General features: G+C 45.3%; 1 protein-coding gene across 1 annotated transcript; it reads left to right on the top strand.

Annotated features, from left to right (window-relative positions):
• The first annotated feature begins 19,594 nt into the window (after positions 1 to 19,594).
• LOC136158013 (antileukoproteinase) lies at positions 19,595 to 21,816 on the top strand. The gene is made up of 4 exons (XM_065919798.1): positions 19,595 to 19,677; positions 20,320 to 20,478; positions 20,957 to 21,106; positions 21,684 to 21,816. Exons 1-4 carry the CDS (start codon positions 19,596 to 19,598, stop codon positions 21,686 to 21,688), a joined length of 396 nt encoding a protein of 131 aa, XP_065775870.1. The 5' UTR covers position 19,595; the 3' UTR covers positions 21,689 to 21,816.
• Positions 21,817 to 24,395: the final 2,579 nt, after the last annotated feature.

Raw genomic sequence — 24,395 nt, 5'->3', positions numbered from 1 at the left:
TCTGGCTGTGTCTCCTGGTGTCCCCCCCCCCCGAGTCTGGCTTAAGGGCTGTTAGAACTGGGCGGAGTTGGGGGGTGAGTGATGAAGCGGGAGGCAGTAACCGGACCTCTTGAAGGGACGGGTTGGGGGGGAGGAGGGCGCATTGGTGAGTTTCACTCGGATTTTATCTCCCTGCACCAGGTAGGAAGAGGTGTGTGGGTTTTTTTGGGGGGGCAGGCAGCCAGGACCTCTGGCCCAGAGTGGCCTGCACAGCCTCTGCTTCACCCTCTGCTCACCTCCAAAAATAAATAATAATAATAAAAATAAAAACCAATCCTCTGTAGGTAACACAAACCGGTACAGTCTCCCAAGTGCATGTGAGAAACTGCGAGGACGAAAATGCTTCCAGTCCTAGAGTGATGACAGGCAAATTACTCTGGGTTTGTTTCCTTATGTGTAAAATGGGGATTGAAATAGTCACTCCCAAGGGTGGTAGTGAGAATGGAGGAAATTATTCTAAGGCATCTGACCCTGTGCCTGGTACCTATTAGGCAGCAATGAATAGCTAACATGCTTAGTCTCTGGCACTATTCAAAGTGACTTGCAAGTATTTTCATTTTATCGTCACAACAACCTTATGAAGTAGGAATTTTTGCCTTTATCACTATCACGAGAAAACTGAGTCAGAGAGGTTAAGTCGCCCAGAGTCACATGACGAGTGAGAAGCTGAACCAGTGTATTTTCATTTCCTGTGGCTGCTGTAGCATCACCATAAATTCAGTGGCTTAATCATCACAGACCTTCTTGGGGTCAGAAGTCTCAAAAGGGTTGGCAGGGCTGGAGACTTGGTTCCTTGCCCTTTCCAGCTTCTAGAAGCTACCTGAATTCCTTCATCACCTCAATATCTGCTTCTGGTATCATACCTCCTTCTCTAACTTTGACCTTCCTGCCTCCACTGTATAAGGACACTTGTGATGACCCAGATAACCCATGATAACCTCCCCATCTGAAGTTCTTTATCATGTGCAAACTCTCTTCTTAAAATTTTTTTAAAAAATTATTTATTTGGCTGCTCCCAGTTTTACTTGCAGCATGTGGGATCTAGTTTCCTGACCAGCAATCGAACCCGGGTCCCCTGCATTGGAAGCACGGAGTCTCAGCCACTGGACCCCCAGGGAAGTCCCTGCAAGCTCTCTTTGTCATGTAAAGTAACATATTCTCAGGTTCCAGAGATTAGGACGTGGACATCTTTGGGGTGGGGGCATTATTCTGTCTACAACACAGGGCTTGAAGTCAGGAGGACCAAATTCAGAGCAGGCATTGTGAATCACACCTATCTCTGGCCCCTCACTGGGCCTGGTGAGGAGGGAGAAAGATGGTTGAGAAAAGCGCCCAGGTTGGGGGAGCCTCAGGCTGGAGTGGGTGAGGTTCACCTAACTATTCCTGTGGCAGAAAGAGGACCCTTCAGATGAAGGGATGGAGCAAAGGGCAGGTAAGCAGGGAGAAATCCTGGAGGAGGTGACTCTCAGCTAAGCCTTGACCTACAGCTGGAATTTCCGCAGGTGTCCATGGGAATCTCACAGGTGAATGAAGCCACAGATACAGGTGGTCAGGAGTGACTGGAGTGAGGGGCGACAAGATGATTGCGATCTTACCTGGTCATGAGGGTCAGATGAGCAAGAGTGCTAAGTACAGTGCCTAGACTGTGCCCTGCCCAACCTCTGTGTTTTATGGCAGGGGAAGTGGTCAAACAGGAGATGGCAAGAGTGAACATTGACATTTTAGGAATCAGTGAGCTAAAATGGACTGGAATGGGTGAATTTAACTCAGATGGCCATATCTACTACTGTGGGCAAGAATCCCTTAGAAGAAATGGAGTAGCCATCATAGCACAAAAGAGTCCAAAATGCAGTACTTGGATGCCCTCTAAACAATGACAGAATGATCTCTGTTCATTTCCAAGGCAAATCATTCAATATCACGGTAATCCAAGTTTATGCCTCGACCAGTAATGCTGAAGAAGCTGAAGTTGAACGGGTCTATGAAGACCTACAAGACCTTCTAGAGCTAACATCCAAAAAGGATATCTTCTTCATTATAGGGGACTGGAATGCAAAAGTAGGAAGTGAAGAGCTACCTGGAGTAACAGGCAAATTTGACCTGGGAGTACAAAACAAAGCAGGTCAAAGACTAACAGAGTTTTGCCAAGAGAACGCACTGGTCATAGCAAACACGCTCTTCCAACAACACAAGAGAAGACTCTATATGTGGACATCACCAGATGGTCGACATCGAAATCAGATTGATTATATTCTTTGCAGCCAAAGATGGAGAAGCTCTATACAGTCAGCAAAAACAAGACTGGGAGCTGACTGTGGCTCAGACCATGAACTCCTTATTGCCAAATTCAGACTTAAATTGAAGAAAGCAGGGAAACCCACTGGATCATTCAGGTATGACCTAAATCAAATCCCTTATGTTATACAGTGGAAGTGACAAATAGATTCAAGGGATTAGATCTGATAGAGTGTCTGAAGAACTATGGACGGAGGTTCATGACATTGTACAGGAGACAGGGATCAAGACCATCCCCAAGAAAAAGAAATCCAAAAACCAAAATGGCTGTCTGAGGAGGCCTTACAAATAGCTGTGAAAAGAAGAGAAGTGAAAAGAAAAGGAGAAAAGGAAAGATATACTCATTTGAATGCAGAGTTCCAAAGAATAGCAAGGAGAGATAAGAAAGCCTTCCTCAGTGATCAATGCAAAGAAATAGAGGGAAACAATAAAATGGGAAAGACTAGAGATCTCTTCAAGAAAATCAGAGATACCAAGGGAACATTTCATGCAAAGATGGGCTCAATAAAGGACGGGAATGGTATGGACCTTACAGAAGCAGAAGATATTAAGAAGAGGTGGTAAGAATACACAGAAGAACTATACAAAAAAGATCTTCATGACCCAGATAATCACGATGGTGTGATCACTCACCTAGAGCCAGACATCCTGGAGGGCAAAGTCAAGTGGGCCTTAGGAAGCATCACTACGAAAAAAGCTAGTGGAGGTGATGGAATTCCAGCTGAGCTATTTCAAATCCTAAAAGACAATGCTGTGAAAGTGCTGTACTCAATATGCCAGCAAATTTGGAAAACTCAGCAGTGGCCACAGGACTGGAAAAGGTCAGCTTTCATTCCAATCCCAAAGAAAGGCAATGCCAAAGGATGTTCAAACTACTGCACAGTTGCACTCATCCCACTCGCTAGCAGAATAATGCTCAAAATTCTCCAAGCCAGACTTCAACAGTACATGAACTGTGAACTTCCAGATGTTCAAGTTGGATTTAGAAAAGGCAGAGGAACCCGAAATCAAATTGCCAACATCTGCTGGATCATCAAAAAAGCAAGAGTTCCAGAAAAATATCTACTTCTACTTTATTGACTATGCCAAAACCTTTGGCGGTGTGAATCACAACAAACTGTGGAAAATTCTCAAGAGATGGGAATTACCTGCCTCCTGAGAAATCTGTACGCAGGTCAAGAAGCAACAGTTAGAACTGGACATGGAACAACAGACTGGTTCCAAATAGGAAAAGGAGTATGTCAAGGCTATATATTGTCACCCTGCTTATTTAATTTACATGCAGACTACATCATGTGAAATGCCATGCTGGATGAAGCACAAGCTGCAATCAAGATTGCTGGAGAAATATCAATAACCTCAGATATGCAGATGACACCACCCTTATGGCAGAAAGCAAAAAGGAACTAAAGAGCCTCTTGATGAAAGTGAAAGAGGAGAGTGAAAAAGTTGGCTTAAAACTCAACACTGAGAAAACTAAGATCATGGTATCTGGTCCCATCACTTCACGACAAATAGGTGGGGAAATAATGGAAACAGTGAGAGACTTTATTTTTTTGGACTCCAAAATCACTGCAGATGGTGACTGCAGCCATGAAATTAAAAGACACTTGCTCCTTGGAAGAAAAGCTATGACCAACCTAGACAGCATATTAAAAAGCAGAGACATTACTTTACCAACAAAGGTCCATCTAGTCAAGGCTATGATTTTTCCAATAGTCATGTATGGATGTGAGAGTTGGACTATAAAGAAAGCTGAGCACCAAACAATTGATGCTTTTGAACTGTGGTGTTGGAGAGGACTCTTGAGAGTCCCTTGGACTGCAGGGAGATCCAACCAGTCCATCCTAAAGGAAATCAGTCCTGAACATTCATTGGAAGGACTGATGCTGAAGCTGAAACTCCAGTACTTTGGCCACCTGATGAGAATAACTGACTCATTGGAAAAGACCCTGATGCGGGGAAAGATTGAAGGCAGGAGGGGAAGGGGACAACAGAGGATGAAATGGTTGGATGGCCTCACCGATGCGACAGACAGGAGTTTGAGTAGGCTCTGGGAGTTGGTGATGGACAGGGAAGCCTGGCGTGCTGCAGTCAGTGGGGTTGCAGAGTCGGAAACGACTGAGCAACTGAACTGAACTGAATCCGGGCCTAGAGGGCCGAGTTGTCTGTCTGTCCAAGATCACAGTGAGAGAACCGCAGCTGAGCCAGGCAGTAACCTGGGCGACGTTCCTAATCGGAACGGGGACCTCAAGGATGGAGGTGGCAATGAGGCAAAGCCTCAGCCCCCTCCCTGGCCCTGGCCGGGACCGCCTTCTGAGGGTTGTTTTTTCTTCTCGCCTGTACTTCTCATGCAATCTCTGCAGCGGCCACTAGATGGCGCCTGGAGCTCTGATTCTGAATTGGACGCCAGAGCCCTTGGGCTTCCCAGCTGGCTCAGTGGAAATCTGCCTGCCAATGCGGGAGACGAGGGTTGGAGCTCTGGGTCAGGAAGATCCCCTGGAGAAAGAAATGGCAACCCTCTCCAGTATTCTTGTCTGGAGAATCCCAGGGACAGAGGGGCCTGGCAGGCCACAGTCCATGGGGTCACAAAGAGCTGGACATGACTTAGCGACTGAGCACACACGCCGGGAGACTCAATAGGCTTTAGCACCTGGCACTTGGACTGCGCCAGGCCGGCCCATTTCAGAAAGACCCTCCTCTGTCTCACGCCCCTCGCCCTCTCTGGCGGACCCTACCATCCCAGCTAGAAGCTGCTTCATTCCCTTTGAGGATAACCACCCACTCCTGGATTTGAAGACCAGCCCTGCTACTTACCGTGTGCAGGTGTTGACAAGGACTAGTTCCCTTTTGGGGATTCTCTTTTGGGGAGACCACAGGAGCCAGCACTCCTTTCCACTCTTTGGAAGCTGCAATGTGGGCCTGATGGCACAGTGCGCAGCGGTTAAGAGCGCAGACATGGGAGCCAGACTGCCCATTCGAATCCCAGCTCTGCCATGAGCTGTGTGACCTTAGGCAAGTTTCTGAACTTCTCTGTGCTTCTGTCCAAGGGGGCCCAGTTTTCTCATCTGTAAAATGGAAATGATACTATACTTTATGCTACTGGGTTATTGTGAGGATTGAATGAGACAAGCCATTTCATATTCTTAGAATTCTCCCTGGTACACAGGATGTACAAATGCAAAAAAACCCCACAAGATGCTTGGCTGAGGTTTAATAAATTATATACTTCCTCCTTGGGCTATGAATCTTGAGGAGATAAGACAAAGGTTCAGGGACAGTTGGGAAGTCATTCGTGACAGTGCAGTGACAGTACTGAGAACCCGCAGGAGGAATCCTAACCAGGTGATTCTTGCTGGTGAATTTGGTTGAAATTTAAAAAAATATATTTTTATTGATTGATTGATTTGGCTGTGCTGGGTTTTAGCTGCAGCATGGGGGATCTTAGTTCCCTGGTCAGGGATGGAATCTGGGCTCCCTGCATTGGGAGCACAGGGTCTTAGCCACTGGACCACCACGGAAATCCCTTGGCTGACTTTCTTGGTTTCTGATTTTCATTTCAGTGACCTACTTGATATCCTGGCAAGGCTTCCAAGTTGCACAATTTCAAAAGTCTTGGTGGGAGGGAGGCATATACAGGGAACGCAGTGTGAATAGTGCCCCCGCTAGCGTTGTGAAATGGTCTTCTCAAAATCCTTCCAATAAAGTTCTTCCTGCTTAGTGATCCAGAATTGGTGTGTCTGTTGCTTGCATACAAGACCTTTGTCCATGCCCTGGTTCATTCTTTGTAAGGGCTGCATAGTATTCCACTCTATGTATGTCTCATGTTTCATCTCAGCACCCCTTAGTGGATGTTACCTGGGTAATTTACAGCTATTTTACATTCCACAGATAGACACAATAACATGCTTCTTAGAACCTGTTTTCCAGTCCTTATAACCTCATCTCTGACTCTCCCCACCCCCATAGGCACATAGTTGGGTAGAGAGTGGCCTTATCCACAGTCCCACACTGTGGCAGGTGTGATCCTCTGCCTGCTTGATCAAGGATGTGTGTGCGTGGGTGCTCAGTCGCTCAGCTGTGTCTGACACTTTTTGACCCCATGAACTGTAACCGAACAGGCTCCTCTGTCCATGGGGTTCTCTAGGCAAGAATACTGGAGTGGGTTGCCATTTCCTTCTCCAGGAGACCTTCCCAGCCCAGGGATTAAACTCCCGTCTCTTAAGTCTCTTGCATCGGCTGGCAGATTTTTTACCACCGAGCCACCTTGATCCAGGGCGGACTGGCCAAACATTGAGGATAACAGAGAAAGAGCTCAGTGGGCCAGAGAGGAAATGGCAGATGATTCTGGGAAAGGGGGTCTGTTTGGGCAGCCAGCCAGGGCCCCTCATGCCCAGATCCCTCCTCTCCCAGTGTTGGACTGTGTCATCTCAGTTCTATATGGGAGGAAATACCTGCACAGCCTCTGATGCTTTGTGGAACCAGTGCCTTGTATGACCCCCTCCCAGAGGTGCCTGCACTTCAAAAGAAGCCTGGAAGGAAGGGAGCATGGTTGACCCAAAGGGAACGCCATTCGTGGTGGGATTTCAGACAGCCAAAGTCACACATCTGTACAGAGACCATCCTGTGTTCCAGGGATGAAGATGGGCTCTTTATCTTACATGACCCCTTGTAATTCTGTGGCAACACTCTGAGGCTGGTATCACCAGTTCCATTTCACAGATGAGGCAACTGAGGCCGGAGAGGGGAAGAGATGTTCCCAAAACCATTCCAGGAGCCTGTCTATGTCCGGGGCTCTTTTCACTCTATCAGTAATGAGGAGAAAGTTTGGGAGGCTATCCCTTGACTTAGTACCAGCTGCCCAAAAGCAGAGGGGAGGAAAGAGGGAATTCGGGAAGTGTTGGGGAGAGTGCTGGGGAGCCCTTTCCCTGGCAATTCAGCTGCCTTCCAGAAGGTTACAAGTCTACAGCATTTACTGAAAATGTTAGAAAAGACCCTGATGCTGGGAAAGATTGAAGGCAGGAGGAGAAGGGTATGACAGAGGATGAGATGTTTGGATGGCATCACCAACTCAATGGACATGAGTTTGAGCAAGTTCTGGGAGATGGTGAAGGACAGGGAAGCCTGGCGTGCTACAGTCCATGGGGCTGCAAACAGTCAAACATGACTGAGCGATTGAACAACAACAGACCAGAAGCTAAGTTACAGGCTGTATTGACAGGGGAAGTCCAATACTGGCCAACAGCTGGGTTGCTCATGCCTGAAGGCAATCCTCGGGTTCTATTGTACCTCCAGGAGTAGCTGGGGGGGAAGCATAATGATGAAGGTGACCTATGGCCTTGTGCTTCCCTGTTGTGATGAAAGCTTAGAAGTAACTGGAGGCCAGTATGTGATGCTCAAACTTCCGCATAATTGCAAAGGTGTGCATTTCCCATATAACCCCATTGCAGAAGATCAGAGGAGGCTGAACTCATGCAAAACCCGCTGTGAACACAACCTCTGGTGCCCTGGTTCATGGATAAGAGATGACCTGCCCATCCACCCCTTAGGGGGAACATCTACCTGGCATTTGCAACTTCAACACTTTCTTCCATCACTTTAACAATTTTTACAAGGCAACTGTGCTGCAAGATTTCAAATTAAGCCAGTGTGATGCCTTGACATATGGTAAGGTAGGAGGAGACCAGGAAGGTCCTAACCTCAGGGTCCCCTCTCCACTCTGCTGACATTGGTAAGGTCTTCTAGTTACAGAAAAGTGAAAAGGAAAATGCTAGTTGCTCAATCACGTCCAGTTCTGTGCGACCCTGGGGACTGTAGCCCACCAGGGTCCTCTGTTCATGGAATTCACCAGGCAAGAGTACTGGAGTGGGTACCTATTTCCTTCTCCAGGGGGTCTTCCTCACCCAGGGATCGAACCCTCGTCTCCCACATTGCGAGCAGACTCTTCACCATCTGAGCCACCAGGGAAGCCCTTGACAGTCTGGAGAAGGAGGCTGTCAACTGAGTTTCTGGATAAATTTTCTCCCTCGAGTCATGTTGCCTTGGCCACAGTTCTGCCATGATCTGTGCCCTGTGTTTTGCTTCCCTCCAGACTAAGTCCTGGTTGGAAACTTTAGATGGTGCATCGGATTGGTGAAACTCAAATCGCGCCCAGAACCCCAGCTCTGGGGGTGGAGGGCTGGCCTCAGAAATGCAACTTCTGGGACTTCCCTGGTGGCCCATGGTTGACCTCACTTTCCAATTCAGGGGTTGTGGGTTTGATCCCTTGTTGGGGAATAAGATCCCACACACCAAGTGGACATAAAACCAAAAACATGAAAAAGCAGAAGCAACATTGTACAGATTCAATAAAAACTTTTTAAATGGTTCACATCAAAAAATCTTAAAAAAAAAAAAAAAAGAAATGTACCTTTTAACCTTCCGGCCTCTTGGCAATAGAGAGATACAGGAACAAGGTGGAAACAGATGTGGAGGGAGTCAGTCCATAGGTTCCGCTCTAGCCTCTGCTTGCCATCTCTGAAATGGTTTGCTGGGATTCTCCCAGTTTGCTGGGTCTCTGCGTGGGCTAGAAATGGGCGTACTGTTGCCTAAAGTCAAGTCCAAATTTGCATCACAGTCAGAGGCCCTGTGGAGATTATCTAGATACATGATTTTCAACCCTATAGATTCTGATGTCTTCTTTTTTTTGTAACAAATCTTTTGTATATCCCCTTTACTAATCTGAAATGAAATTAACATCTAATACAACTTTGCTGAGAAACACTGGGCTGGAAGAAGCACAAGCTGGAATCAAGATTGCCAGGAGAAATATCAATAACCTCAGATATGCAGATGACACCACCCTTATGGCAGAAAGTGAAGAGGAACCAAAAAGCCTCTTGATGAAAGTGAAAGAGGAGAGTGAAAAAGTTGGCTTAAAGCTCAACATCCAGAAAACTAAGATCATGGCATCTGGTCCCATCACTTCATGGGAAATAGATGGGGAAACGGGAAACAGTGTCAGACTTTATTTTTTGGGGGGCGGGGGCTCCAAAATCACTGCAGATGGTGACTGCAGCCATGAAATTAAAAGATGCTTACTCCTTGGAAGGAAAGTTATGACCAACCTAGATAGCATATTAAAAAGCAGAGACATTACTTTGCCAACAAAGGTCCGTCTATCAAAGCTATGGTTTCTCCAGTGGTCCTATGGATGTGAGAGTTGGACGGTGAAGAAAGCTGAGCACCGAAGAATTGATGCTTTTGAACTGTGGTGTTGGAGAAGACTCTTGAAAGTCCCTTGGACTGCAAGGAGATCCAACTGGTCCATCCTAAAGGAGATCAGTCCTGGGTGTTCACTGGAAGGACTGATGCTAAAGTGGAAACTTCAATACTTTGGTCACCTGATGGGAAGAGCTGACTCATTTGAAAAGACCCTGATGCTGGGAGGGATCGGGGGCAGGAGGAGAAGGAGATGACAGAGGATGAGATAGCTAGATGGCATCACCGACTCAATGAACATGCGTTTGGGTGGGCTCCGGGAGTTGGTGATGGACAGGGGGGCCTGGCATGCTGCGATTCATGGGGTCGCAAAGAGTCGGACACGACTAAGCGACTGCACTGAACTGAACTGATAACTTTGCTACACATATGAAATAAACAACATCGCATCCTAACTATATATATTATAGAAGTTAAGTAACAGCAAAGTAAAATTTATAGCAAAATAGTATGTACCCCAATATTTAAATGCTCCATTAAGGCTGCTATAAAATGTAATCAAGCTATTTATAGGAAATATAAATGAAATACTCATGTATAAAGGAGCGTGATGTATACAACTTACTCTCAATGGTCAGAATAAACTATTATTTCTCTCACACACACGGAAAAAAGAGAATGATAAATGTGGCCAAAGGTTAATATTTAATGGATCTGAGTGAAAGAAAAACGATAGCTCTTTGTACTATTCTTCCAATTTTTTTTCTATACACCTGACATTATTTCAAAGTGACAAGTATAATACATGTTAGGATATATAATTTCTCAGTATGCTAAAATTGCAAATAATTAGGATACATCCCAGGAGTTTAAGGTTAGTTCAAGAACAGGAAATTATCAGTGTGATTAAATAAATTAAAAGTTCACAGAAAAACGTCCAAATGAATCTTTAAATTTCATAAATCTTTAAATATTCATAAAAATTATTCCATATTTTTCTATGATCATTCATGATTAAAAAAACACACAGTATACTAGCAACCAAAGTGAACATTCTTCACCTGATAAAGATTATTACAAATACTTACAACACGTATTATACTCAATGATGAAACTCTAAGAGCAGCACCCTTAAAGACAGTAAAGGCCAGGATTCCCTCTATCACTATGTGTGTTAGTCACTCAGTTGTGTCAGACTCTTGCGACCGCACGAACTGTAGCCCACCAGGCTCCTCTGTCCATGGAATTCTCCAGGCAAGAATACTGGAGTGGATTGCCATTCCCTTCTTCAGAGGATCTTCCCAACGCAGGGATCAAACCCTGGTTCCCTCTTTCTGGACCTGGGCTGGGTTCAATCCCTGGGTTGGGAAGATCTCCTGGAGAAGGGAAAGGCTACCCACTCCAGTATTCTGGCCTAGAGTTGCAAGAGTAAAGCGATTTTCGCTCACTTTCCCTCAATCATTACTCTGATTCAATATCAAATTACTGATTGTAGGCCAATGCAGTAGAATTGGACATAAAAATAAAGAGGTACAGGAGTGGGAAAAGAAAAGATAGAATGATCAGTGTTTACAGATGATATGAATGTCTTCAGATGAAATCCAAGAGAGTCATGAGTAAACTATTAAAATTCATGAGAAAACATATTGAATTTGCAATGATGGAAGTCAATATACAAAAGGCTAATTGCATGCTTACACACCAAAAACTATCAAATAAATTAAGGAAGGAAAATTCCTATTCACAGTAGTCATGAAATTTATTGCTAAAAATAAATCAAGGAAAAGTTTGCAAGCTTTATGAAAAAAACTTTATTAAATGATTTGAAGAGGACTTGAATAGAGTGATGCTCATGTTATATAGGTATCTATATATATATCTTTATATGAAGACTTAACATGGTAAATATTTTGACTTCTCTCAGTAGTATATAGCTCTGATGCAATTTTTTAAGGATCTTAAGAAATTGACCCTAAAATGTATATGGTAGAGTAAAAAGGCAACAATAGCCAAAACAATTCTGAGTAAGTAAAACAGAAAAGACTTGTGCTGTAAAGCACCAAGATTTTTAAAACATAGATGTTCATTAACAGAGCACCAGGGACTTCCCCGGTGGTCCAGTGGCTAAAGCTCGGCACTCCCAATGCAGGTGCCCTGGGTTGGGTCTCTGGCCTGGGAACTAGATCACACATGCTGCAGCTAATAAGAACCTACATCCCTCAAGGAAGATCAAAGATGCTGCGTGCCTCGAGTAAGACCTGAAACAACCAAAGAAATAAATTTTTTTTTTTTAAAGAGCATCAAGGAAGACTGATTTGATAATAGACAAATTGAGTAAGACCAGAGCCCAGAAATACATCCATCTATATATGAAAACTTGGGACAAAATAGATGTAGTTTATAAATTAATAGGGGATCAATGACAGGCACTCCATAATAGGAAAAAATGGAACTAAGATCCCTACTTCAAACTTTTCATGAAAAATAAATTCCAAATGAATTAATGACTTAAATGTGGATGACAAAATTCATAAAAAGATTTAAAGAAAATGGAAGGGATTGTGTAAGGAGAATTAGACATAAACGGTACAATCCATAGAGGGAGAGATGGGTAAAACTGACTGTGTCACAAGTAAAATATATATATTATTTCCTCTTTTTTTGGCCACATTCGTGGATTGCAGGGTCTTAACACCTTAGTTCTGAATTGAACCTGGGCCACAGCTGTGAAAGTGCTGAGTACTAACCGCTGGGACTGCCAGGGATTTGCCTATTCTTTTTAAAAGATGACATCACCTTTTAACAAAAAGCTCGTGCTAAATGATATTTCTCTCTGGGGCTCGTTTGCAGTCTGTACATCGGGCACACGAATTGCACAAGCTATAGAGGTGATCCTCACAGGGGTTCTCTCCTCTGACCCCAGCCTTGGGCTCAGGGTACCACTTGGGTGCTTTCAGGTCTGGGTAAGCAGCATCCGGTCAGGCAGTCCCCAGTGACCTGTATCTGGAGGACTCCCTCTTCCCGCGCCTTGTATGCAAGGCAGACTCTGAGCCTTAGTTTTGCTATTTAGAAAATTGGATAATTGTCACACCTACTTAACATATTGTCGTGATGTTTAAAAGTGATAAATCATGCAATGGACTCAGCACTGAGCCTGGAACATAGCAAATGCTCAGTCCTGATTAATTCGAATTACGTAAAGGGACATTTATTAAGTGGGAGAGTCAGGATTTGAAACCAGCTCCGTGTAATTCCAAAGTCTGTGATCTTTTACTGACACGTTTTCTCTCTCAAAGAAACCCTAGTGTCGTGTGTGTTACTCTCTCAGTGATGTCTGACTCTTTGCGACCCCAAGGACTATAGCCTGCCAGGCTCTATCCATGGAATTCTCCAGGCAAGAATACTGGAGTGAGTAGCCATTCCCTTCTCAAGGGGATCTTCCCATCCCAGGGATTGAACCCAGGGCTCCCGAATTGCAGGCAGATTCTTTACCAGCTGAACCACCAGGGAAGACATAGTGTCGTGTGGAGACAAACAAGTCAATTGGCAAAGAGGCGGGTAAACTGAGGCACAGAGAAGAGCATCTAACATAAAGGATGTCAGAGACCCACTGCTCTCCTCTCCCCCAATACCAGTGAATGGCAGGGCAGATGGTATTTGAGAGAAAGAGGGAAAGACAGACAGTCAGACAGGCATGGCCGTGAGTCTCACAGTCTTAAGAAGGAACAGTCCTGGCGCCTCTCCCTACCCTAGGTCTTTAGAGGCCAGCCTGTGAGCGTGGCTGAGAGTGCCTCCAAGAACAGGAGAGTCCACCAGCTATGTCCTCAGTCTGCGTTGGGGTGTTGAGCCATGGCAACCTCAGTTCTAGACAAGCCCTTCACCTCCTAGTTCAACCTTCTCATTATACAGATGGGGAGACCGAGGCCCACAGAGCTGCAGCGTCCTAACCAAGGTCACACAGTGTCAGAGGGCTCCGGGCAAAGTGGAAGTGTGGGGGCCTCTCTTCAAAACCAGGAAAGAAGTAGGACTTCCCTGGTGGTTCAGCAGTTAAGACTCAGCTTCAGGGTGATGTTCGATCCCTGGTCAAGGAACTAAGATCTCACGTGCTGTGTGGCAAAAAAAAAAAAAAGAAAAGAAAAGTCAGGAAAAAAGTGCTGTTAAAGACACTAAAAAACAAAAACCCAAGCAAACTTCTTCCCCTTCTTTTGCAATCTGTCAAGGTTTGGGAGGTTTTCTTTTTTGGCCTCACTATGCGCCCTACGAGATTGTAGTTCTCCGATCAGGGTTTGAACCCTGGGTCCCAGCGGGGAAAGCACGGAGTCCTAACCACTGGATCACCAGGGAATTCCCTTGGTATTTTTAACTTGTCATTTGACTTTGCTGCCCACAGGCGTGGGGCTACTCACAGGGAGAGTGCAGAGTCCCATGGGTGCTCTGGGTCCCGTCCCACTACTTAGCATGGACAGTAGCCACCGGCTGCCAGACCACCTTCCTGCTAGCTGCATTTGTGATTAAACAGGAACAACTTCTGAGACAGCCATTGGACGCTCGTGTTGAGGGCTGGCGTAGTGGATGATACAGCCTTGTGGGCAAGACGTAAATGAATAGTATTGGAAACTGCAGAGGATGGACAGGTGTATTGATTAAGGTTCTCGAGACGAAGAGAACTTTCTATATGATACCTACATATCTATATATCAGTATCTATGCCTATGTGCTGTGGTTAGTCGCTCGGTCGTGCCCGACTCTCTGGGACCCCTTGGACTGTAGCCTGCCAGGCTCCTCTGTCCATGGGGGTTCTCCAGGCAAGAATACTGGGGTGGATTGTCATGCCCTCCTGTGGGTGACTGTCCCACCTCAGGGATCGAACCCAGGTCTCCCACATAGCAGATAGATTCTTTACCATCTGAGCCACCGGGTATCTATATCTATATCTATATATGGGCTTCCATATATATATATACATATTATATATGGGCTTCCCTGGTAGCTCAGGCAGTAGAGTCCGCCTGCAATACAGGAGGCCTGCGTTCTATCCCTGGATCAGGAAGATACCCTGGAAAAGGAAATGGCTACCCACTCCAGTATTCTTGCCTGGAGAATTTCAAGGACGGAGGAGTCTGGGGGGCTACAGTCCATGGGGTTGCAGGGTCTGACATGACTGAGCGACTGACAATTTCATACACATGTATATACATGATACCTAGATGATAGATACCTAGATGGATAAACAGTGAGAGGATTAAAGAGTGAGAGAAAACCAAAGACAGTATCTTTTTTTAATATTGGCTCTTGCATTCCCGGCATTTGGTAAATATGAAATTCATAGGGCAGGCTGAACATTTGGGTAAGAATGCTGCAGGTTGGAAAGTCAGGCAGAGTTTCTAAATTTCATCCTTCTCCTTCAAGAAACCTCTGTTTTGTTAAGTATTTTTATTTATTTATTTAGGCCATACTGTACGGCTTGTGGGATCTTAGTTCCCTGACCAGGGATCGAACCTGCGCCCCTTGCATTGGAAGCATGGAGTCTTAACCACTGGGCCACCAAGGAAGTCCCTCTCTACAATTATTTCAAACCTTCGTGGATAAACCATGATACTTCACATGGACCTGTGAATTTTGTAATATATTTTAAAATCAAATTGTTTATATAGATAGAGGGCACGCCCCGCCCGCACACATGACCTAAGAACAACTCTGTTTCAAAGGCTTAGTCAGGCATTTAATGGGGCTGAGCGAGAAGGATCCAGACCCAAGGACCCAAGGACCTGACAGCCCTGTGTACCTAACGTCTAGTGTACCTGACTGTCATAAGAAATATGCCCACCATGCTGAGTGGACTGGACACTGTGCTGAGTGCTTGTCAAGTACTCCTTACCACAATCACATGACAGGAGAGAGCAACACTCCCATCTTAGAACTGAGGAAACAGCCTCAGAAAGGGTCAGTGATTTTCTTCCAAACTAGATGTCTCAGACCTTAAGCTTAAGTTCTTTTTTTTTAACTTAATTTTTGTGATCTGTGGCATGTGGGGTCTTAGTTCCCCAACCAGGGATTGAACCTGTGCCCCCTGCAGTGGAAGAGTGGAGTCTTTACCACTAGACCACCAAGGAAGTCCCAAGGTTCTTTTTTAAAAAATTTATATTTTATTGAAGTATAGTTGATCTGTAATTTTTTAATTTATTTATCTATTGAAGTATAGTTGATTTACACTTTTAAATATTTATTTTATTGAAGTATAATTGATTTATAATGTTGTGAAGTCTAAGTTCTTAGCAACCACATGGTATTGACTGTGTGTATCTTCTTGATTGCAGCCTGAGAGCCCAGCTCGCAGTAAGAATTCGTTAAATGATTTTTGTGTGAATGAACTGAATGAATGAATGAGTCTATAGTATTTATAGAAGACTATAGAGGGTGTGGGCTTCCCTGGTGGCTCAGAGGTTAAAGCGTCTGCCTGCAATATGGGAGACCTGGGTTCAATCCCTCGGTCGGGAAGATCCCCTAGAGAAGGAAATGGCAACCCACTCCAGTATTCTTGCCTGGAGAATCCCATGGACAAAGGAGCCTGGTGGGCTACAGTCCACAGGGTTGCAAAGAGTCAGACACGACTGAGTGATTTCACTTCGCTTATAGAGGGTGTGAGAGGTAGGCTCAGGGAATCAATCTTGGGTTGAGATCGGGCTTGGATGGATGAGTGTCCACCCATTATCATTACCAAATACGTTCCGGGGATCAGCATGGGAGTAACCAGTTTTAGAAAGACTCAATCTGGTGTCGTGTAATTCACTCATTATGCAGCTTCAGGCTTGTACCTTCTCTTGAGGGCCTCAGTCTCCTGCTCCCAGGGGGAGATTGGGTCTGGATCAGGAGGCAGCAAACATATTCTGTGAAGGACTGAGAGTAAACATTGGCTTTGTCTAAAGACTAATTTGAGTCTCTGCCACAACTATACAACCTCAGAAAGTAGCCTCAGACAATACACAGATGAGTGTGTGTCTGTGTTCCAATAAAAAGTCATTTAGAAAAATAACAGCTGTCTGGATTTAGTCTCTAGGCTACAGCTTGCTGAGCACTGGTCTGTATGACCTTTGAATCCCTTTTAATCTTAACAGTCCATGATTGATATATATATATATATCATATATAATATATATATGCCACTCTGTATGGTTTCCAGAATCTTATTTCCCCAAACTGTAATCAAATCCTCAGTCCCTGCAGTGAGAGCACAGAGTCCTAACCACCAAACCACCAGGGAATTCCCAACAGTCTATGATTTAAACACTTAGAACCACACGTACAAAGGACAGAAATGATCAGACAATGTCATAACCCTCACATAGCGTCCGTGGCAGACATTGCTAATTGATCACAGAACTCTTCTGATGAGAAAGGAGTTGGCTTTTTATAATCAATCACAGAGAACTCTAGCTGGAGCATTCCCCCTTTCACTCTTTCTCTCTCCTTCTGGCCATGCTGTGCAGCCTGAGTCTTAATTCCCTGACCAGGAATGGAACCCTTGCCCACTGCAGTAGAAGCTCAGTTTCTTAACCCCTGGACCACCAGGGAAGTGCCTCTCTTTCACGCTTTATGAGGCAAATATTTAGAAAACTGCAGATACTCTCTTGAGTGTGACACTGAGGTAAAAAGGAAGAAACAGAGAGAGGGAAGTCTGGCCAATTCTGTCACTCTTGTCCCGGAGTAAGAAGACTCAAATAGTCCCCAGGGTGGTTTAAGTGAGAACTTGAGTCCTGAACCTAAGCCAGGCTCTTTGACCCAACTGTGGTGTTACCCACCGGTGGAAGTCAGATGCTCCATCTCTCACTTGCCATACTGAGTGCGCCAGCCAGGAGTGAAAGCCCCCACATCGTAGCTCTCTGGTGCATTTTTATTTTCTTCTTTCTTTTCCCACCATTTTTCTTTAAAGTGCACTGGGTCTTCATCCCCTGCATTAGAAGGTGGATTTTTAACCACTGGACCACCAGGGAAGTCCCCCACCAAAATTTAAATCATCGAGTGACTTCTGCATAGAGGGATCAACTGCCTGTCTAGTCAGAGGATATTTTACAAATTAGTTCACATGGAGCTTGGCAATGCAAGACTCCTGTGTCTATTTGAATTTCCACAAACTGTTACTTTGAGGAGTGAATGGGGAACTTCCAAGCATCAAGAGGTTACATGATAATGAGGCAAGGGTTTGGGTTTTGCAGTGAGACAAATTTGGCTCGGGTTCTAGACAGAATGATCACACCCTTGATAATTAGAAGTCATCTATTCAGGGCTTCCCTGGTGGCTCCATGCTAAAGAATCCGCCTAAAATGCAGGAGACATGGGTTCAATCCCTGATCTGGGAAGATCACACATACAACAGAGCAACTAAGCCCACACACCACAGCTACCGAGCCTGTGCTCCAGAGCCCAGGAGCCACAACTGCTAGCCCATGAAGGCCGTCCACCCCAGAGCTGGTGCTCCACAACAAGAGAAGTCACTGCAATGAGAAGCCCATGCACCACAGACAGTAGCACCCGCTTGCTGCAACTACAGAAAAGCCCATGCAGCAGTGAAGACCCAGCACAACCAAAAATGAATAAATAAACATGTCTAAAAAAGTTTTTTTAAAGAAGCAATCTATTCAGAAAGGGTAGCACACAAAATAGGCTTTGCCAGTTGGAAGCCATCATTTTTTGTTGTGGCATGAAATTTGTAGGGGATTTGGGGGTAGGAAGCATTCCTCTAACATCTCAAATTACACACTATAACTAAGTGTTGATTATAGTGACTGGTGAGCTGCTTCGGCCCTTAGCTCAGATTGATTTCTGTTCAGTCGTAAGGGAAACCACTCACTTATTCTTTTCAGAGTCCTTCCACACCCATAACCTCACAACTCTCTGAGAAGCCTGATTTGTTAGAATCATCCCATTTCACAGTCAGGAAAACTGAGCTCCAAAGAGATTTGTTGGAAGCAGAGCTCTTTCTTCTGTATCTTTTATGTGACAACTGTTTATGAGCACCTTCCATGTCCAGACATGGAATAGGCACTGAAGACATAATGGTATGAATATTGGGCTAGGGTAGGGGGGGATGGCGTGGAGATCAATATCTCTTAGCTGAAGGATTTGTTGTGACCCACCTGGGTTCTTGGAATCTTTTAATCGATGGAAATCGATAAGAGGTCAGACAAGATTTCTTAATTGAGGTAAGGCATTACTGGGACACCAGGGAGCAAAAACAAGTAACAGTTTCCCTTGCTCACTTGCTTGGGGGGCTGGCCAGCTGGCCCTTTATGTGGAGTGAGGGTGGGGATGAGTCCAGGGGGCTGGAGGGGTGGCTTGAGTGGTCTGCCCGCGGCCTTGGCAGTGCTGTGTGCAGACTGCATGTGTAGTACCCTGTTTTTGCTCCCACATCTCAGAAGTGGCAGTTGGGTTTTTGAACTTTTTGTATCTTGTTGTTCATAATTTGCCCCAACTGCCCATGCGTGCAGTTATTTTTAGTCCCTTAGAGATTCTTTGTATTCTGTTGCTCAGGAGCCGTTAGTCCAGGTGCAAGCACTGAGAAACGGGTCCCAGTTCCCAGATCCCAGCTTGTCTCAATGTTATCTGAAATATGAGAAAGAAACTGCATTGAGCCATCAGTAGAGAGTTTCACAATTCCCTGGGAGTCCAGGAGTGGGAGAACTAGGGGTGCATTTCCCAACATCTTAGCTGAGAATCCAGGACTAAATAGCATCCTTGCAGTTGACCTTTTAACCACATCTCCACTAACAAGGCTCAGGGACCTGGGGCCCCCGCAATGTTCAGGGTTCACATGGACACCTGAGTTTCCTCATAAGCCTGCCGACATCTCCCAGGCCAGCCTCTACTCTGTTTCTTCCCTGGCAGTTATTCCGGTGGCCTTGAAGTCTTGCCGGGGACAGGAATGAGCCACTGTCTCTCTGGTATCAAGCTTCCTGTTTATGCCATGGAAGCTGGGAGGGGCCAAGGAAATGCTGGTGAGGCCACACCCACTAGTGAAGGTATAAATTGGGAGGTCTGGCCTCAGCATCGCCCCTGCCCTCACCATGAAGCTCAGCGGCCTCTTCCCCTTCGTGCTTCTTGCCCTGGGAACCCTGGCTCTTTGGGCTGTGGAAGGTGCTGAAAATGGTGAGTTGGAGATACCCTGGTACCATCTTGGCTGCAACGTCAGAGGTGGTGTGGGGATGTCCGCTTCTCTAGACTGTGAACTCTGAGCTTAGCTTCAGATGTCCCTGGGAGTGTGTTCATGTCCACCTGGGCTCCAGGGTCTCTGTGCGGGCTTCTGAGCATCTGAAAATTCTTCTTTTACTTTGCCATCTGTCAGCCCAGGTCTCACTCCGTTCCTGTTCTTATTCCTCTCTCTCTCTCCCCCTTATTTCCTAGTTTCTGGTTCTCCAGTAATCAGTCTGACTCTTGCTGATTCTTTCCATTAATCTGTTTTCATGCCTCTGGCTCTAGCTCTCCTCCCCTGTCAGTTCCGTTTATCTCTGTTTAGTTCCCTCCATCTCCATTCCCCTCAGCCTTGCTTGCTCCATGTGTAGCCTTTGCTTTTGTCTGAAGCCAGAAACCTTGGCTGGGAGCCCTATGCCTTTCTCCTGACCATGTGTGTGATTTCATCAAACTTGTCCAGACGGGGACTTCCCTTCGGACTTTGTGGACAGTCACCTGGGTGAGGGTCACTGCTGGAGAGCCGTGCTTTGTCCAGGAGCTGTGAGGGCCTACGCAACACCCAGCCTCCTCCCAAACTCTTGAACTTCTTCTCTTCAAAAGCTTTGAAAGCTGGGGCCTGCCCTCCTAGAAAACCTGCGCAGTGCCTTGGAGATGAGAAACCCAAGTGCAGTAGTGACTGGCAGTGTCCACACAAGAAGAAATGCTGCCTCGACACTTGCGGAACCAAATGTCTGGACCCTGTCAATGTCACACACCCAGGTGAGAAGGTGGAGGAGCTGGTAGGGAGGAGTGGAACGAAGGACACAGCCTTGGGGAGATGGGGGGTGGATCCTGCCAGGCCTCCTCCTTGCCAAGAATTGTTGAGCCAAGTTTGTCAGGAAGTCATCCAGCCCCAGACAGGAGGTTACCCACTTGGCTGGTAAAGCAGCCAGTCTGCCAAGAGGTCAGTTTTGCAGGTAAGAGTCATCTGGTCATTCAGATAACCAGGCAGTGGGCAGCCACCCAACCACTCAGCACTGGACAACTGGCCACCTGCGTTGACTGAGGGTTTAATGTCAGAGGAGAACCAGATCCTGTGTTCAGGAGGTATTTCCTGGCCTCAGAAAGGACATGGAGGTCATGGAGAGGGGGGGGGGGGATTCTCTCTGCTCAGGCTAGGGCAGGGGCTGGGGCCCAGAAGTACCGGGGGTGATGTGGAAGGCCTAAGCCTTCTAATCCATGACTCTACTCTCTCCAGTTAAGAAGAAGCCTGGGACGTGTCCAATGGTCCATGGCCAATGTCTGATGTTAATCCCCCTCAATCACTGTGAGACAGACGACCAGTGTGTAGGTCCTTTAAAGTGCTGCAGGGCCATGTGTGGGAAAGTCTGCCTTTTCCCTGTGAAAGGTAAGGAGGGGTGGGGCAGGCTGACCTCCCTCCCTCCAACTTTCTCTGTCTCAACCCTCTGAAGTTCCCAGCATATGAACAGGGGACTCCTGATCCCAAGCCCAAGCAGAGTTTCTGCCAGACTCTGTGGTCTTCAAGAGCCCTTTCTCCCAGGGGCAAGAATTTCCACAGGATAGCTCTTGGCTTTGATTCTATCGCAGCCCTTCTGAGTAAGGGCCCCGGGCAAGTAACTGAGTCTCAGCTTCCTTATATGTAAAATGGATATACTGCACTTGAAAGTGCATTGCCAAAAGTACTATGCACTCAGTATGTGTTATTAAGGTTATTTCCAGGATGTTGTTTAGGGTAAAAGCCCAAGGGACCAGTGGATTTTGAGGATAATCCAGCTCAAGGCTCTGACTTTATAGAGTTTTCTAGTAAAATAGAGGCTTGTACTCAGCCTCCTGATACCAAGACTCATTCAACTCTATCAGTACCTTGCTATTTTCTCTATCTCAAGGGATTTCTTGGGGGGCAGAATGTGAAGATGACTCAGCTGGTTCCGATATTGAAGCCCTGATCTCATTTTCTCTCCCAGCCTGATTCCTGCCATTTGGAGAGTCTCTGGATTCCTACTCTGTATGGTGTGGGAATTCCATTTCTACGCCCAGGCTTGGATCACTCTGTGGTGAAGACTTGGTTCTAACACCAATATCTTCTTTGCAGAAGAAGCCAACAAATGCTTGTTGACTTGTCAATAAATAAAATGAGTATGTTTCTCTCTGTATATCCTGCTTCTGTGGTACATTGGGGAGGATGAGTTGGGTGGGTGCTGATGAGGAAATATCTGGATGAGAGGCCTCCCTCCTACAGATATGGAGTGGAAGAAAGAGGCTTAAGAGCTAGACAGTCATGATTTCACATCATAGTTCTGAAAGGACTCAACTCTGTGATTTGGGACAAACAACTTTATCTCTAACATCTTAATCTCTTAACTTGCAAAGTGGTGTTAAAAATCAGTTTCTCACAGTGTATAGAGCTTTGGGATGTGCAATGCAAAATGAATAGCAATGTTACAGGGCCAGTGCAGGCTCTCAAAAAATGGTGGATACTTGCCTTCTGCAGTGATCTTGAGCCTCTTTCATTTCTTCTCTCCCCCAAGACATGGCTTCTTCTGTCTTAAAATAAGTGTTGAGCAGAACTACATGAACTGATTATCAGTCCTGCGGGAGGACTCCAAACACTTCTGTCTGTTCATTGTATTGGGTTGACCAAAACATTTTATTCACATTTTTCCATAACATCCTGCAAAAAAAACACCCGATTTTTTTTGCCAACCCAATATATTGGTATCAGAGTCTCCAAGGAAAGCAAAAACATAATCAAGCATTGGGTGAAACAATGCTTCAACCCCATAAGACACTTCCACAGTGGAGTTTGATCTCCCATGGCCAGGGAGTTTCTCCTGGCAGCTGACACTGGTCAATTTACCTACATGCACTCCTCTCATGTCACAGTAAAGGGACTCCACCCCGTTCTTTCCCTGTTGAGGACAGATACAGCTGTGGGGTTGACCAGATGCCCAAGGGCACACACTGACACAAAATGAAGGAGCATGTGTTGAGGCTGAAACAAGGGAAGATATTTCTACACATGGCAGGAAGTCTGGCACAGGCTATGTGGACTGTTTATCTCTTGGTAAGCAAGTATCATATTTCAGGTCCAAGGCCCCTTCTTCTGCAGTGGGGGATGCATGCTTGAGACTGCCTTCCCCAACAATAGGAATATTGTCATGGTAGGTCACGTGGAGGATACATTCTTGGCCAGAAACACAGGAGGGTGATATTGTTCTCGACTCAGTGGAGCGGAAAGTAATAACAGCTGGAATTCCTAGAGCTAGGGCCAAGCAGGGAACTTTGCTACACATTTTTCTGTGCTCTATGGATTCTAAAGTAAACAGAGAACTTAATTAGATAATGATTTTCTTACAAAGATAAAGCCAAATTGTAAGTCAATCCTCTCCTGAAAAATGTCACAGGTCGAAAAAAATAGTCCATACTATTTGAACCAATATGCTAAGAGCAACAACTGCATGTATTAAATTCACCGTTTCAGAGATGAGGGAAAAGGAGAAGAGCCACTGAATTCATTTAATGAGCCATTCATTTCGTGTTAATTTCATATATTTTATTTTATTCATTTTAGCCACCCTCCAAGTTGACTTCCAATGATCCTCACCTCTTGGTATTCACACCCTAGTGTGGTCCCCTCCCACATTTTTGCACAGTTGGTTTGTGTGACAAATAAAGCGTTGCAGAGTGATAGATCATTATGTCTTTATGAGATTAGATCATTAAAAGAGATTAGTTTCCATTTTGGGAGGCTGTGCTCTTCTCAATCATCTACTAAGGCAGAACTCGGCTGGCACACCATGAGGGCATTCAGCCATCTGTGGAGTGGTCCCAAAGGAACTAATGCCTCTGGTCAACAGCCTCTGTGGAAACAAGGTCCGCCGTCATGTGAGCAACTTAGAAGTAGATTTTTTAGTCTCCATCTAGTCTTGTTTCAAACTGGCAAACAGTTTGATTATAACCTGTGAGAGACCCCAGGCCAGAACCATCCGGCCAAGATGATCCTGGATGCTTTTTTCTGTTACCAAATATTTTATTGTTATCATCGATTATTCACATTAAACAAGGTGGGAGATGACAATGCTGGTTAATGTTAATGTTGGTGGTGGGTTAACACTTCATCACTTACACATCGTTTTACATACTCAAAACCACTCAGTTTTATTAATTAACATATAATAAGTTTGCACAAAGTCTAAATATAAAGTCTTCCAAAAATCCACTGTATAATCCTTGGTCAAAATTGTATTGGTCAAACTACGAATTACAAGCATTCAGACTTTCTTGTTCTTTTGATAATATGATCTGAGAAATGTGATTTTTATAGTTTACAAAACAGTAATTATTTATGGTCTACAAAATGGATGGATATACCTTAATTATATGACGTTTCAGGGAAGGGTTACACATACTTTCCTTGGGTATCTATGAAGATTTCTTTATTTCAACCATGTCAGCATATATTCATGACTTTTATCTATTGCTTTCAAGAAGACACATGAGGATTTCAGTTCAGTTCAGTTCAGTTCAGTCGCTCAGTTGCGTCCGACTCATTGCGAGCCCATGAATCGCAGCACGCCAGGCCTCCCTGTCCATCACAAACTCCCAGAGGATTTCAGTAAACCTTAATTCTCAGACTGCGAGATGATGTTAATGGTTTTAAGATGCTGTTTTGGGAC

The sequence above is a fragment of the Muntiacus reevesi genome, chromosome 2, assembly GCF_963930625.1.
Source record: "Muntiacus reevesi chromosome 2, mMunRee1.1, whole genome shotgun sequence".
NCBI classification, from domain to species: domain Eukaryota; kingdom Metazoa; phylum Chordata; class Mammalia; order Artiodactyla; family Cervidae; genus Muntiacus; species Muntiacus reevesi.
Note: the sequence above shows the minus strand (reverse complement) of the source record. Positions and strands in the feature narration are given on the sequence as shown.

What these genes read in the sequence shown, in the direction of transcription:
- LOC136158013 (XM_065919798.1), top strand. Translation starts at nt 19,596, where the DNA reads ATGAAGCTCAGCGGCCTCTTCCCCTTCGTGCTTCTTGCCCTGGGAACC. An exon ending in TGTGGAAGGTGCTGAAAATG is followed by an intron (nt 19,678 to 20,319) that starts GTGAGTTGGAGA and finishes TCTCTTCAAAAG; the next exon opens with CTTTGAAAGCTGGGGCCTGC. An exon ending in TGTCAATGTCACACACCCAG is followed by an intron (nt 20,479 to 20,956) that starts GTGAGAAGGTGG and finishes TACTCTCTCCAG; the next exon opens with TTAAGAAGAAGCCTGGGACG.